The 17,175-nt window shown below is 40.1% G+C and overlaps 1 protein-coding gene across 1 annotated transcript in view; it reads right to left on the bottom strand.

Moving 5' to 3' along the window:
* The window catches only part of LOC117497073 (scavenger receptor cysteine-rich type 1 protein M130-like), a 37,209-nt gene extending 20,304 nt beyond the window's left edge, over positions 1–16,905 (bottom strand). The window contains exons 1-5 of the mRNA XM_034148946.1: positions 16,582–16,905; positions 16,133–16,444; positions 15,671–15,916; positions 14,658–14,969; positions 14,163–14,444 (exon numbers count right to left, since the gene is read on the bottom strand). Coding sequence (XP_034004837.1) covers positions 14,163–14,444; positions 14,658–14,969; positions 15,671–15,916; positions 16,133–16,247 — 955 coding nt within the window. The 5' untranslated portion in view covers positions 16,248–16,444; positions 16,582–16,905. The remainder of the gene's footprint in view (positions 1–14,162; positions 14,445–14,657; positions 14,970–15,670; positions 15,917–16,132; positions 16,445–16,581) is intronic.
* Between the last annotated feature and the right edge of the window lie 270 nt (positions 16,906–17,175).

Raw genomic sequence — 17,175 nt, forward strand, 5'->3', positions numbered from 1 at the left:
TAAATTGATTTGTTGAATGAAAGTTTGAATGTGCTTTTTATTATCACCTGTCATTTATGAGGAGATGCCTCTAAAATCTGTCGGACGATTTTAAATGTCACAACTGAATTGGGCAGTTGAAGTTACAATTTAGTGTAATAAATGTAAAACTGTGAATTGAGGTTTCATATTAGAACATGACCACAGCATGATATGTTTTGTAGGATTGTCATGTTGTAACGAGAGAAGGTACAGTAGAAACCCTGTATAAGTGTGGACCAATTTTTCTTCAAATAAACTGATCCCACCTTTTGGATTGGGACAACTTAAAAGACATCTGCGCTTCTCTCCTGCTTAAATAGTAAGATTGCACACTGCCACATTCACACTTAGGTAGGGCCACACCTCATTATTGATATCAACATCCTTCGGGATCGCTTAAACAGATTTAGCGGGTCGTCTGAATTGAAACAGCAGTTAATTGAACCTGGTTCTTCAGGAGTTAATAGAGGTGAGATCTTGCTGACGTTGGTGGACATGGCCGTGGGAAGTAGGGGTGCTGAGGGTGCTGCAGCACCCCTGATGGAGGACAGGGAATCTGCACGTCCACAAGATTAAATGGAAATATAATACAAATACAAAAAAAACAAGTGTTCGGCCTTGATGTAACAACATTCATAACTAGAGAATGCAATTCCTGAAGAAATTGCTAGTGGGAATGCTTTATGCTGAAAAGTAATGTGTAAGAAGAAAGTGAAGAATTTAGATTGAAATGATACATGAACACTGGGGGCTTGAATGTGTGATGAGAGAAGAAAAGAAAGTAAAAAGGCTTGGAAAAGCAGCAGAATATTTGAACTGCAAACCTTTGAACTAACTTGATGGTGAATGATCTGTCGCCATGCCAACGGCATTTGAAGAAATCTCAAAACTGTCCCGTAGATGTCTTCATGGCACTGTTAGCACACATGTGAAGTTTTAGCACTTTTTGAACATTTTCAAAGGAGTTATAGCAACATCGTCTTTTATGGCGAGGGATGCGTTTCCATGGAAACGGCATATGGTGAGATCTCAGATTTGGCGTAGAGCTGTTGAGGCATGGACCGGTGATATACAAGTGAAGATTGGGGGACGATCGGACCGTGTCCATTGGACTTACAGCGAAGCGACTCGTGCTTCATGGCGAGTGGTCTGTCGCCATGGCAACGGCATTTGAAGAAATCTCAAAACTGTCCCGTAGATGTCTTCACGGCTGGACTGTTAGCACACATGTGAAGTTTTAGCACTTTTTGAACATTTTCATAGGAGTTATAGCGACATCGTCTTTTATGGCGAGGGATGCGTCTCCATGGAAACGGCATATGGTGAGATCTCAGATTTGGGCGTAGAGCTGTTGAGGCATGGACCGGTGATATACAAGTGACGATTGGGGGACGATCGGACAGTGTCCATTGGACTTACAGCAACATCGTGCTTCATGGCGAGCATTGTGTTGCCATGGCAACGGTATTTGAAGAAATCTCTGTTAGCACACATGTGAATTTTGAGCACTTTTTGAACAGGAGAGAGAGAGAGAGAGTTTGTGAGAGAGAGAGTGTGTGTGTGTGAGTATGAAATGAACAGTTAGAACTGACTGCTGTCAGTTGGAGTGATGACATCATCGTGTTCCATTGCACAGGTGTTTATAGTTGAGCTAACGAGGTGCCTAGACTTCAAAGGTTTCATTGTTCTGAATGAGAGATGAACCTCTTACATGTGAACGTTTTGTGGAAGAACGATAACAGATATCTGTGAAATTTCAAAACGTGAAGCATGTGAAGGAAGTTGAGTATCTGAAGTGTAATTTTTGTGTACTTTCGGGTTAATAATGTGGCCTTTTTGGCAGTTTAAGAAAGGTGTGCGGCTGCTGCTGTGAGGAAATATCTGCCTGAAATTACAATGGGCTTTAATGGAGACATGTTGAACGTTTTTGTCACTTCATGCCCTCAAGAGGCATTTTGTTTAATTATTTTTGCTTAATTATTTGTCATTTTTCAAGCTACGAGATGTTTTCCTACGTTTCTCATGAAAAATGATGTCTCAAGAATGTAGGGTTTGGGAATTATGGCAGTTTAAAAAAAATATATGAAGGCACATTTCAAGATTTCTTACCCTCTAGCTGTGACATCACGCACTCTAGTTAATGTTAAAATCTGAAGAAAACCTCTTTAACAAGGTCTGAACAATGTTTAATATCTCTAAAAGTAAGAATCAGATTTAAAAGTTGTGTTACACGAATAATGTCAGAAAGATGTGTAACATTTTAAAGTTGGAATGAGGTTTCTGAGTGAAAGTATGAATGAACAGTTAGCAGTTGAAGTCGCATGAAGATTTGTTGAAGTCTGAAGAATTTCTCCATTGACTTCAATGGTTAAAAATGGGATGTATTATGGGATGTATCTCTGGAATTATGAAAGTTATGAATGATAAAAGTAATAGCCATCGATTCCCGACGGAGCTGAACATTTTGATGTTTGAACGGAGTTTCTGCGATGTTGAATGTGGGAGGAGAAGACGGACAAAATAATTGGACAGAAGAATAATAATAAACTTTTCGTCCGTAGCATAACATATAGTTGGAATGCTGTATCAGCAATTTGAAGATACACAACCGGAAAAAATCTGCCACTTCCTTACAGAGCCCCTCCTCCAGCACACATGAACGCGCACATGACCAATGAGGGCACGAGATACATTTGTGCACAGATAGAAGGCTGACAGGCAGGTAGGCCATCCAGTTATTTTGGCCGGGCGGCTAAAATGATTGGTCTTGCTTTTTACAGTACTACGGCTTCCACAGATGACATTTTTTATGGATTTTTTGTCAAAGCACTTAAGATATTCACTGCTATCGGGATGTTAAGAGCATTCCATGGAATATAACAAAAAGTGTATCTCGAGCCGGTTTCTCAAACGTACCTACCCCACCTTTAAGTAAAGATAACACCCTTTTCACCCTGGTTACATTTTCCTTTGCCCTCAGAGGCTCAGTGAGGTAAAGGACTCTGAGTGTTTAGATAGTTCACTTTAGTCTAAGTTATCTCAGTGGGTCTCAAACGGTTTTATCACAATTTATGTAAACAAATATTTCCAAGGCACACCTTTATAATTATTAGGATAAATAAAACCAGGTTTGAAATCATTTCAATGTATACTATAGGACAGTAAACCAAAAATATCGTTTGACTGGAGAGATTAAAAAATATGGATAAATAAATAAATGTTAACTGGTAAAATAAGTTGTAAATGAACAACAAAAATAAAGTACATTACATTTATTTGTTATTGGTTATGGTAGGTTATTGGTTATGTTCACCTATTTGATTAATAAAATGCAAACCGATCTTTTTCATATGGGTGTTTAGAGTTGTACCCCCAGCAAAAATCTTGCCTATAGGGCAGCAAATTGGTCAGAACCGGCCCTGGTGTCAACCCCACAGCACCCTCCATTTGAAACATGTTCCCACGGCTATGTTGGTGGATCTGAGCCAAGCAGTAAACTTACATAGACTCAATAACTTTTGGTAGGTCAATTAGTAGGACTGAGTAATTTCCGGGATAAATGATCAGCCCTCCCGACTCCCAATACCTTTTATGCATTAACACGGTTTTATCCTGTTTAAAATATTTATTAAAGTGTTTTAGTGTTTTAGGTCTGATTATCAGGAGGTTAAACTGCCAGTAGATTTAAATGGATGTAAATGGTCAATTACTAGCGGTGATCACTTGCGTGGGCCGGTCGAGAGTCCCGGGCTGATTTGTAGTCCCAGTCCGCCGCTGGCAACAACAAGTAAACATTGTTATGCAATTTAAGAGTAATCAATGCACGAATGGGTGAAAGAGACAGGTCAAACTGGAACTTCTTACCTTGTGAAGTGAAAAAAGAAAAGGAAATCCAGCTGCTCCTGTTGGGTTATCACTTGAAAACTTTTCAGAAAAAAGAGAGATCTCCAGACAGAAGTCCCGGATGTTTGAGACTCTCAGCGTGTTTCAGCTGCTCCTCTTCCTCCGCTCTGCAGCAAGTTCAAATCCACCGCAGATCCGATGTATCCCCGACATAAGAGAGGACACCTCCCCCGAAAATACATCGCCCAGTGCGGGGAGAGAGCGAGGGAGAGGGGGGGGGGGGGACTGTGGTGGGGGTGTGGAAAGCCTGAGAGAGAGACTTAAAGAGAAAGGGAGGAGTCTGGAGGTGTCTCTACTTTAAAGAGTCCTCTCCTGCTGATGTTCAGGTGTATATCAGTATGTAGTGTCTCTACTTTAAAGAGTCCTCTCCTGCTGATGTTCAGGTGTATATCAGTATGTAGTGTCTCTACTTTAAAGAGTCCTCTCCTGCTGATGTTCAGGTGTATATCAGTATGTAGTGTCTCTACTTTAAAGAGTCCTCTCCTGCTGATGTTCAGGTGTATATCAGTATGTAGTGTCTCTACTTTAAAGAGTCCTCTCCTGCTGATGTTCAGGTGTATATCAGTATGCAGTGTCTCTACTTTAAAGAGTCCTCTCCTGCTGATGTTCAGGTGTATATCAGTAGTGTCTCTACTTTAAAGAGTCCTCTCCTGCTGATATTCAGGAGTATATCAGTATGTAGTGTCTCTACTTTAAAGGAAACCTATCATGCTATATTTAAATGATATATTGAAGGGCCATACCTATATAAGGTATATTTATACGTTTCTGTTTTCAAAATACCAAACAGATCATGCATTTTAGCCATGCCTCATGTGCTGTTTGCTGTCTACGGGTCTGATTCTGCTGACCACGCCCCCTGCAGGAGAGGGGAGACGTGCTCTGATCAGCTGCTGGGCTGTCAGAAGAGGGGGAGAAAAAGAGATCTCCATGTTTTATTATATAGAGTCGTTATTCATTTGTTTTAAAGCTCAATAAATAACAAAGAAGACCTTTGACCGGCACTTTTCTAATTTTGTCCGGAAGATTTAAACTTTAACGGACATCTTTACCGGCGAAACAAACTGAAACTGAAACTCTGCCGCACAGTCCCCTCGTTCCTTGGAAGAGGCGGAGAGGTGGGTGTTTGTCATCTGCTGGTGGACTAACCGGAGAGAATTACAGTGCTTGCCTCGACGGGGAGGGATTGCATTGAATTAAAGCAGCGGGAGCAAACGCTTGCCTTGGGGAGGGAGAAAAAAAGCCACAGCGGAGAATAAACAGAAGGGTAACCATGGTAACCAAGTCTTCTTCGCTGGTTTTGTGGCAGACTACAGCGCCACTTACAGGCCTGGCATAAGTACTACAGCGTCTCCAGCGCTTTCGAACGGCAATGGCCGTGGCTGTCTCCTCCTGATTGGTGGAGTTGGCCCAATAGCCGTAGCGCCACCGTCCTGACGTCAGGACAGTGTTCAAATCTGGATCAGTTTTATCAGATCCGTTGCAGCCCCTTTTTTAGAGATTTGGGTATGGAGGAAAATAGAGAGGGTTGTGTTTTCTGACACTTGGTGAGTTCCCTGGAACACCGGGGACACATATTCATGTAGAAAAGACGTACAAAAGTGCATTTTGCATGATAGGTCCCCTTTAAAGAGTCCTCTCCTGCTGATGTCCAGGTGTATCAGTATGTAGTGTCTCTGCTTTAAAGAGTCCTCTCCTGCTGATGTCTAGGTGTATATCAGTATGTAGTGTCTCTACTTTAAAGAGTACTCTCGAAAAGACTGAAACAACACTGTTGTGAAATAACACTTCTTTAAAAATGTCTAATGTTGTTCCTGGCTGCTGCTTTTTCTACGTTCACTAACTTTCATAATGATGCCACTTATTTTTATACCTTTAATTTCTTGCTGTTGGAATAAAATGTTTCTGATCCTGTTTTAAAGAATCCTTCTCATTGCAACACGTTTTTATGTTTTATTTCATTATCGGTGATGCAATACCTCCTTATGTACACACTCTCCAGGGGAACACACACACACCACACACACACACACACACACCACACAACACACACACACACACACACACACACACACACACACACACATCTGCTCTGTGACTCAGGAAAACAAAAAGCTTTATCTTCATTGAAAAAATGTGGCAGGAAACTGTTCTGATATTGATATCTGAGTTAGAGCTACAGTGTGTGTGTGTGTGTGTGTGTGTGGTGTGTGTGGTGTTGGGTGTGTGTGTGTGTGTTGTGTTTATGATGTCAGGGTGTTGACAGGTTTATTTAAATGAATCTGTCACATAAAGCTCTTTCCTCCCGCTATGAAACATTTAACCTGTTAAGCACCAAGCCTGTTTTTCATGTTTCAGGCTCGAAAATGACATGCCCAAAACAAATGACTACAACTTAACTTCTAAAAGGGTTATACGAATAATTTTTTATCAAAGCAAGGTTACATCTGTGAGTTGGATGTAGAAGTGTCAGAATCAATATAGATGTTTTATTTTAAAGAAAATTCAGATTTTACATAGTAAAAAACTGTAAATTATAGTGTCCGTCCAAAAATTCTTTTTTACAGATAGTGAAAACTACCCTTGGATGATGGGTTAGTAGACTAAAAGCTTTAGGAATCCAAAGTACAACATATAATAAGTACCCTGTATCAAGATTGATGCAAAACAAGTGACATTTGACCTTTTTAGAGAGGTTTAGCCAAAACCACCCCACCTCTGAGGTGATTTGGGTGAAAATGTTTTTTTTTCCATATCTCTGGCCCCCCTTGGTCGATTTTGATGGTTGACACCTCTTTCTGACCGTTAGAGCCAATAGAATCGAAGGGGGAGGCCCCCACACACACACGTTGTGAAGAGAAAAGGGGGGCTGCGCGCATGTAAATTTGCAGCAGAGTGGACCTATCTCTAGCTCTGGCATTTGGAAACGAAAAAGCAGTTTTATTGCTTATGGATTATCAGAAATAAATTCAAAGAGGACACAGACACATTGGATTAACCTATGGATTAACTGCAGCATCGTTTTTTTTTATCGTTTTAATGCCATTGAAGACCAGTTTTGACCAAGGTAAGCCATGTTAGCATTTCTAGCTACCTAGCTCCACATGTTATGATGTACGCTTTCGTTTATAGCGTCACAAATGTTTATCACTGAGTGTTGAGGTGGGCACCCCCAGATTCTGTGTCTCCAGCTGATGCTAATCGATGTGTTGGTTGTGCATCTAGGATAAGTAATAAGGGAGTTAGGAGTGAGTTTAGGTGCAGAGATAGGTTACATTTTTTCGCTCGTGGCTAATTCAGAGGCTGAGTGTTAGCATTGTGGGGTTTTTTTTGGAAAAAAAAATAAAAAAGATCAGTTAGCTGAGTTTCTTCTCGTTACATGAATATAAAACATTCATCGTTTATTAAATATTAAGATTCCTTAGACGTTGTTTCCTGCAAATTACGCGTTTATCCGCCCGGTACCGGGGGGGCCGTGCGTAACAGGTTAAAGAAACCGCTCTTTTTGTTTTTTTTGTTTTTTTTGTTTGTTGTCTCGCTGCAATCAGGTTTTAATGGCAAACACAACAAAATTGATTTAATTTAGAAATGTTTGGGAAAAAGTGATTAATATAAGCTTTAAGAAATTTGATGGAAATCTTTATAAAACAACATGTAAACATAAATACAACAATTGAACACATACTGGTTTCAATCCGTGGCGCCTGTTCCCCGGGAGAGTGTTTAACCTGTTTCACGCCTTCCCCCCGGTACCGGGCGGATAAACGCGTCATTTGCAGGAAACAACGTCTAAGGAATCTTAATATTGAATAAAACTATGAATGTGTTATATCCATGTAACGGGAAGAAACTCAGCTAACTGATCTTTTTAATTTTTTTTTTTCAAAAAAACCCCACAATGCTAGCACTCAGCCTCTGAATTAGCCTCGATCGAAAAAACGGAACCTACAAAGGCACTTAAACTCACTCATAACTCCCTTATTACTTATCCTAGATGCACAGCCAACCACTCGTTTTTGGTGTCCTGGAGACACTGAATCTGTGTAAAAAACCTCAACACTCAGTGATAAACATTCGCGACGTATAAACGAAAGCGTACATCATCACATGTGGAGCTAAGTAGCTAACAAACGTAAATATGGCTTACCTTGGTCAAAAGTGGTCTTCAATGGCATTAAAACGATATAAAAAAACGATGCTGCAGTTAATCCATAGGTTCATCCTATGTGTCTGTGCCTTCTTTGAAATTATTTCTGATAATCCATAAGCAATACAACTGCGTTTTAGTTTCCAAACTCCAGAAGGAGACATTCCTCCACTTTGGTTTCGTTTTCCACACGCGAAGCGCCCACATTTTTTCTTTACAACGGGTGTGGGTGTGGGCCTCCCCCTTCGATTCTATTGGCTCTAACGGTCACAAGGGTATGTCAACCAACCAAATCGACCAAGGGGGGCCAGAGATAGGTCAAATCCACCCAAATGACCCCAGAAGTGGGGTTTTTGGCTAAATCTCTCTAAAAAGGTCAAATTTCACTTGTTTTGCATCAATCTTGATACAGGGTACTTATATGTTGTACTTTGGATTCCTAAAGCTTTTAGTCTACTAACCCATCATCCAAGGGTAGTTTTCACTATCTGTAAAAAATAATTTTTGGACGGACACTATAATTTACAGTTTTTTACTATGTAAAATCTGAATTTTCTTTAAAATAAAAAACATTTATATTGATTCTGACACTTCTACATCCAACTCACAGGTTTATCATTACTTTGAGAACAAAGATTATTAATTTAACCCTTTTAGAAGGGAAGATATGGTCATTTGTTCTGGGAATGTCATTTTCGAGCCTGAGACCTGAAAAACAGGCTCAGAGTGGAACAGGTTAAAGAGATATTTCATCAAACATTTAACTCCAAAATCCTAAAAATCAAGCCCCCAGAGGAAATGAAGTCCCTCCCTCACTTAACACATGTTCATATGGATAGGATACAGACTTTTTATATCCTAACCTACGTCCGTAACTAAGGAGTGTGTGTGTTCATATCAGAAGTAGAGAGTGTGTGTTCAGTGAGATGTAGAGAGTGTGTGTTCAGTGAGACGTAGAGAGTGTGTGTTCAGTGAGACGTAGAGAGTGCGTCTTCGTGAAACTCAGCGGTGCCAGATTTATTGCAGCCTTAAACAGCACATTGTTTATTCTTCTTAGACATCCTGATGAAATGGGGGGGGGGATTCAGGTTAGGGGTTTAGCCTTTTTTTCAGGCCTCAGGCTCGAACATGCCCAGAACAAATGATTATATCTTCACTTCTAAAAGGGGTATATGGATAATCTTGTTATCAAAGCAATGATACACCTGTGAGTTGGCTGTAGAATTGTCAGAGTAAATTCAGATGGAACATAGTAAAACAAATGTAATTCTAATCTCCGCCTAAAAAGAACCCATTAATTATAGTGAAAACCACCCTTGAATGATGGGATAGTAGCCCAGAAACCTTTAGGGATCAAAACCACAATATATCATAATTACCCTGTGTCAGGATAGATGCTAATTTAGTGAAATATCACTATAGGTATTCATTCCATCCAAATACAACTGTTTTTGACCTTTTTGGAAAGTTCAGCCTAACATCTATCCCCTTTTTGGCCACATGCGTAATGGTGCACCAGCTGCCAGTCAGACCTATGAATTACCCCGGTGCCGTAATGCGCCGGGGAATTTGAAGTGTACAGATTGTCCATCTTGTGACACTTATGCATTGCTACATACATTGAGGATGTTAACATACTTGCCCTGAAGCAATCTCTTTTATATTTACAACACTTATTCACGAGTGGGATGGGATGTCGGGCACATAATTGCAGCTTCCTAGGCGTGAGCACGGAGGAATTGTGACCATGTACATTTCAAATACACTGTGTTTGAAATGTACAAGGTCACATCTCCCCGATGCCCAGGGCTACATGCATGTGACGATGGATTATTTACCCGGCCTGCTTCATCTCTCGCAACAGCGATTTTCATGCCAATCCGAGCAATGCTTTAGCATTTATTTGAAAGATCATGTTTGTTTGAAAAGAGCGGGAAAACTGTGAAATTGTCCAAATGTCTCAATTTTGACACCTCTGAATCCGAGGCTTGGAGGCATGACACGGTTCAAGTGTGAGCCTCCAGTCCCAGTGCATTGTGGAGATATGACCTTGTACATTTGAAGTGTACAGTACACTACAAATACATGACAGCAGGATCTCAGGTCTGCGATGTGGACAGTACACCTCAAATACATCACTACACGACCTGTGGTATTTAAAATGTACAAGGTCATATTTCAAAGATGGCAAGGGCTACATGCATGTCGCTTTTAATTAGTCATCTGTGGGGCCACTGTTCTCAGTAAACCAACTCTCATGCAAATCGGAGCAACTTTATCTTTGACCTGTTTTTCAGGTACATCATACCCCAACATCAGCTTCAACATAAACTAGAGAAAAAATGCAATGCTTTTTTAGGGACCACATTTTGACTTTCATCAGAATTTGACTTTTATTTCCCATAATTTGAGTTTTTAGTCAGAATTTAACTTTTAGTCAGATTTAGATTTTTTTCACATAATTTGACTGTTCTCAGAATTGTATTTTTTCTCACATTTACTTTTTCTCGCATAACTTTACTTTTAAATTCTGTGTGTGTGTGTGTGTGTGTGTGTGTGTGTGTGTGTGTGTGTGTGTGTGTGTTTTTGTATGTATATGTCTGTTTGAGTGTGTGTGTGTGTCATGGTCTGGCTCTTGGCCATAATAAAAAGTGTGGAAAGGACAAGAAATATATAAGAAAATATATTTATTAACCAGAACTCAACGGGAACCAAAACTAACATAAACGCAAGGCAAAAGTATAAACGAGAGTGGCCGCTCCCAAAACAGGTCCTCCGCGGAGAGAGAGCTTGAGACTCTGGCTCAGGCCTTTAAATCCTCCGGTGCCAGCAGTCAGGTGTCCTCAATCAGCGCTGACACAAACAGAGGGAGAACATTAAAGGGCCATACACACACCACAGGAGACAGTAAAGCAGGGGTCGTCACAGTGTGTGTGTGTGTGTGGTGTGTGTTGTATGTGTGTGTGTATGTGTATGTGTATGTGTGTGTTTATGTGTGTATGTTATCTTTCGTTATTTATTCAGATATTTCATATATGTGTGTTAGAGTGCTGGTTTATGTGGTCTAAGCAGACATGTGCTATGAATAAACACAAACACTACGAGGACACTTTGTATTAGCAGAACAGGGTCAGTGTGCTGCAGAGTGGAAGTGTTTCTGGAGAGCTCAAACAATCCAACTATTTTACAAAAACAGAACTTGTGTTAAATCTGTGTTTCAACACAGCACCCCTGCAGTTGTTCTGGGGTACTGCACTAGCTCACGAATATTAACACTGTAATTCAGGTTTTTATAAAAAAATGCAGTTTTTTTGCTGTGACACACACTAACATCGCACACACACACACACACACACACACACACACACACACGGACGCACCTATACATGCACACACACAAACACACACTCAAACACACTCACACACAAACACACAAAAACACAGCAACATTTTTTTAACATATTCTTTGTAAAAACCTGAATTATCGGGACAATCTGACTTCCAATCTAAAAGCTCGGGTTTCGAACCGGCTTACAAGGCAGCGGCCACTGCATATCAAATCATCAACATTATTTGTATAGCCCAATATCACAAAACAGGTTTGTATCAGTGGGCTTTAGGGATTAAAAACAAACAACATAACTGTAAACAATAATATTACAGCAAAATGGAAAGACAATATTGTGTAAAACACAAATAGAAATAAAACTAAAGAAAATAAGACACAAAAAAAAAAAAAAAAAAAAACAATAAAATAAAGTACCATAAAATGAAATAAATACCATTTAATGCCAGCTCTAACTTAAGACTTTGGTAAAAAGGGAGGTCTTCAATGCACTCTTAAAAGTTTGGAAACTCTGATAAAAGTGTGTTCCAGTGAAAGGTCGGCACATGCTCTGACCTATTGGCCAGCTCCAACCACTGAGCTATCCGGACGCATGAACAAATGTTTTAAGTGTGATAATTTTGCACTGTGAAGAAACATATTTCCTGAATGAACTGGTGCTTGAATTTTTACTCAGAATTTGACTTTTATCTCATATTTTGTTTTTTATCGCAGAATTTGACTTTAAACTCAGATTTAGATTTTCTTCTCCGATTTCTTATTTGTTTTCTCAGAATTTGACTTTTTTCCTCTGAATTTTCCACAAAAACCTGCTTCAAAGACACGAGTAGAATCCAAGAAAAGTCTCACCATGTGGCTCCTCTTGTTGTCCTGCCTCGTCACCCTCCGATCCTCTCTTCTTCTGTCTTTATTCAGCACCTTTTCCACCTCTTCTCTGATCTCCTGCATCTCCTTCTCCCTCCTCTCTCTCCCATCCTCCACCCTCTAAAATAATAATAAAAGGCCATGTCACAATTAACAAGGAAAACATAATTGTCATATTATCCCGAAAATCATCAAAATTAAATGTTTTAAATGCCACAAAACATATTTAATAAACTACAAAAAGATAACGTGTTTTTTGTATGTAAAGCAAAATACTTAATCATCAACGCAGAGTCAGTTGGGTTCAGATCAGTGATTTTATTTCTACTTTCAGAATATTTATAATATTTATTTCACTGTTGTTGTGTTTCCTGCTGTTGGAGTCGGCAGGCCTGTATTAATTATTCTGGCAATTAATCAGACTTACTAATTGACCTAACAGAAGCTATTGAGTCTATGTAAGTTTACTGCCAGGCTCGGATCCACCTTGATCAGCAAGGTCTCACCTCTACTAACTTCTGAAGAACCAGGTTCAATTAACTGCTGTTTCAATTCAGGCGACGCACTAAATCCGTCTAAGCGATCCCATAGGATTCTGGTATCTGTAATGAGGTGTGGCCCTGCCTAAGTGTGAGTGTGGCAGTTGTGCAATCTTACCTTAAAGCAGGGGACGCAGATTATTTTAAATTATCCCAGTCCAAAAGGGTGGGATGATTTTATTTGAAGAAAATGGTCCACACTTTTACAGGGTTTTTACCTTCTCTCGTTACAATGTGACAATCATACACAAATATTTCATGCTGTGGTAAATTACTAATCAAAAACCTCAATTCACAGTTTTACATTTCTTAGTTTCTTTGGTAAATCTTTCTTCAACTGTCACTCTTCAGTTGCATTAAAAACCTCTTCCGCTGGAATTCAGAGGACAACCCTCATAGACTACCAGGTGTGAAATCAAATACATTAAAATCTCTTCAACTGTCCCACTTCAGTTGTGATATTAAATTCAACAGCCCTCTTCCGTTGGTAATATTCAAATCTCTTTAGGAGTACTTACCAAGTTGAGAGAATTTACAAAATATCCAAACTTGTCTCCTATGGTATGGCCTACACACATTTTGGGGCTCCAGTACTTTTCCGTTGAGACAGGGGTCTCCTCTCTACAGCCTGCTGTGAGTGAAGACAACTGTCTCCCCTCTGCTAAACAGTGACACCCATAGTGATAAACTATAGGAGGCTTTAAACTACATTTTCCAAAGCACTGACATTTTGGATATATTGTGAGTATAGAACAACATGAAATATAATACATTTTCATTGTGGGTCATACAAGATTATATTTGATTATATGAACTTTCGTTTTAATTATTTAACTCTATATTGAAACCTCAACAAAGCCACATTTGGAGAAAACAATGAAATTCTTAAAAAAAAATCGTAACATTTCGAGGAAAGATTTGGAGGAAAAAGTCAATATTTGGAGGAAAAAGTCAATATTTGGAGGAAAAAGTCCAAATGTGAGAATAAAGTAAAAATCTGTGAGAAATAAGGCAAATTTGGAGAAAAAAATCTAATTCTCAAAAAAAGTTACATTTTGAAATGGCAATGAGGAATTTTGAGGAAAGAGTCAACATTTGAGAGAATAAGTCAAAAGTCACAATGTGGAAAATAAGTTAAAAATGTTGAGGAAAAGGTCAAAATTTGGAGAAAAAGTCAAATTGTGAGAATAAAGTAAAAAACTCTTAGAAATAAGTCACATTTTGAGAAATAAGGCATATTTGGAGAAAAAAATCTAATTCTAAAAAGAAAGTTACCTTTTGAGGAAAAAGTCAAAATTTAGAGGAAACGTCAAATTGTGAGAAAAATGTCAAAGGTGGTTACCTGAACAGGTAAGAGTCAGGAAGTTGGAAGTGTAACTTGATACTGCACACTCCCTCAGAGCAGATACAGACTGGGCACAGTCAGACAGGATCCCCCACACAGGTCTGAATGAGGACTTTCTCTCTCCTACAGAAACAGCAGAGCCACAGTCCAGCTCTCTGCAGGCAACACCTGCAGCCTCCAGAGTCCAGAGAGGGACCCACACTGGTCTCCATTCCCCGTGATGTTTCAGCTCCAGAGCTCCTGAACAGCGACTCTCTCCTCCCACCAGTCTGACCGGCTCTGAAGAGAAACAAGAGAGTCATCAGAGAAAGAATAAAGTGAGTTTGATGAAATGAACCAATTACAGCTGTTGGGGAAATATTTTCCTAGGCCCATAACTTTGACCCGGTTGTGCTGGATGTGTTGGGGGCATGTATTCTGCCTGGGGCCCCCAGAGTTTCTTGCAGCGCCAATGACTTATGTGCATATGATAAAAACCTTTGCATCTTTTACCTGAGCAGGTGAGGCCAACAGCTCTGCCAGGTGAGCAGGTGTTTCTCTCTGAGGCTGAGCTACAGTCCAGGAGAGCAGACTCATGGCCTCCACACTGGAACTCTTTGGTCCACATTGGAGCCTCCCCTTCTCCATAGAGCATCCCCTGGAGGACTGAAGGAGCCCCACAGCCAAGCTGCCTGCAGACCACCTGAGCATCCTGCTGGTCAAAGTCAGCCTCACACACTGAGGACCAGGATGGGTCAGACTGGTTAGACTTCACCTCCAGTCTACCTGAACACTGACTGGTCCCATTCAGCAGCATGACAGAGTCTGGAGAGGACAGAAGATAAAACTGAGGTAAAGAAACAGTTACTTTTTAAATTGTTATTGTATTTTATCCTTTATCTTTTATTTCCATTTTCTTATTTGTTATTTGTTATTTATTTAAAAATCAAAATTTGAGAACAAAATCCAATTCTAAAAAAAAAGTTAAATTTGGAGGAAAAAGTCCAAATGTGAGAATAAAGTCAAAAACTCTGAGAAATAAGTCAAATTTGGAGAAAGAAATCTAATTCTCAAAAAAAGTTACATTTTGAAATGGCAATGAGGAATTTTGAGGAAAGAGTCAACATTTGAGAGAATAAGTCAAACACTCTGAGAAAAAAGTAAAATGTCGAGAAAAAAGTCAACTTTGGAGAAAATAATAATTTGGAGAAAACTTTTTTTTATTCTGAGGAAATATTCAAATTTCGAGGAAAAGTCACAATGTGGAAAATAAGTTAAAAATGTTGAGGAAAAAGTCAAAATTTGGAGGAAAAAGTCAAATTGTGAGAATAAAGTAAAAAAAACTGTTAGAAATAAGTCACATTTTGAGAAATAAGGCATATTTGGAGAAAACAATCTAATTCTAAAAAGAAAGTTACCTTTTGAGGAAAAAGTCAAAATTTAGAGGAAACATCAAATTGTGAGAAAAATGTCAAAGGTGGTTACCTGAACAGGTAAGAGTCAGGAAGTTGGAAGAGTAGAGTAACTTGATACTGCACACTCCCTTAGAGCAGATACAGACTGGGCACAGTCAGACAGGATCCCCCACACAGGTCTGAATGAGGACTTTCTATCTCCTACAGAAACAGCAGAGCCACAGTCCAGCTCTCTGCAGGCAACACCTGCTGCCTGCAGAGTCCAGAGAGGGACCCACACTGGTCTCCATTCCCCGTGATATTTCAGCTCCAGAGCTCCTGAACAGCGACTCTCTCCTCCCACCAGTCTGACCAGCTCTGAAGAGAAACAAGAGAGTCATCAGAGAAAGAATAAAGTGAGTTTGATGAAATGAACCAATTACAGCTGTTGGGGAAATATTTTCCTAGGCCCATAACTTTGACCCGGTTGTGCTGGATGTGTTTGGGGGCATGTATTCTGCCTGGGGCCCCCAGAGTTTCTTGCAGCGCAAATGACTTATGTGCATATGATAATAAAACCTTTGCATCTTGTACCTGAGCAGGTGAGGCCAACAGCTCTGCCAGGTGAGCAGGTGTTTCTCTCTGAGGCTGAGCTACAGTCCAGGAGAGCAGACTCATTGCCTCCACACTGGAACTCTTTGGTCCACATTGGAGCCTCCCCTTCTCCATAGAGCACCCCCTGGAGGACTGAAGGAGCCCCACAGCCAAGCTGCCTGCAGACCACCTGAGCATCCTGCTGGTCAAAGTCAGCCTCACACACTGAGGACCAGGATGGGTCAGACTGGTTAGACTTCACCTCCAGTCTACCTGAACACTGACTGGTCCCATTCAGCAGCCTGACAGAGTCTGGAGAGGACAGTAGATAAAACTGAGGTAAAGAAACAGTTACTTTTTTTATTTGTATTGTATGTTATTTTTTATCTTTTATTCTTTGTTATTTATTGAAAAAATCCAAATTTGAGAAAAAAGTCAAAGCAGCTTACCTGAACAGGTAAGAGTCAGGAAGTTGGAAGAGTAACTTGATACTGCACCCTCCCTCAGAGCAGATCCAGACTGAGCATAGTCAGACAGGATCCCCCACACAGGTCTGAATGAGGATATTCTATCTCCTACAGAAACAGCAGAACCACAGTTTAGCTCTCTGCAGGCAACAGCTGCTGCCTTCAGGGTCCAGGGATAGTCCCACACTGGTCTCCATTCTCCTCGATGTTTCACGCTTAGAGTTCCTGCACAGCGACTCTCTCCTCCCACCAGTCTGACCTCATCAGGCTCTGAAGAGAAATAAGAGAGTGATCAGAGAGAGAATAAAGTGAATTTGATTAAATGAACCAATCACAGCTGCAGCTCCTCTATTTTATATTCCATTTACATGTATATCATATTCAAATGCAAAGGTTTTATTGTAATATGCACATGAGCTACAGGTTAGAAATGACAATTAGCGTGTTCACACCGGAGTACTTTTCCCACAATAGTTCATCAGAACTACGATATATTTGCGTTCACACCAAAAAGCCCCAGGAACTAAAGTAGTTCAAATTAGTTCATCTGACCCGCTTTTCAGTCCCTGCTCGAGA

The sequence above is a fragment of the Trematomus bernacchii genome, unplaced genomic scaffold (assembly GCF_902827165.1).
Source record: "Trematomus bernacchii unplaced genomic scaffold, fTreBer1.1, whole genome shotgun sequence".
NCBI lineage: Eukaryota > Metazoa > Chordata > Actinopteri > Perciformes > Nototheniidae > Trematomus > Trematomus bernacchii.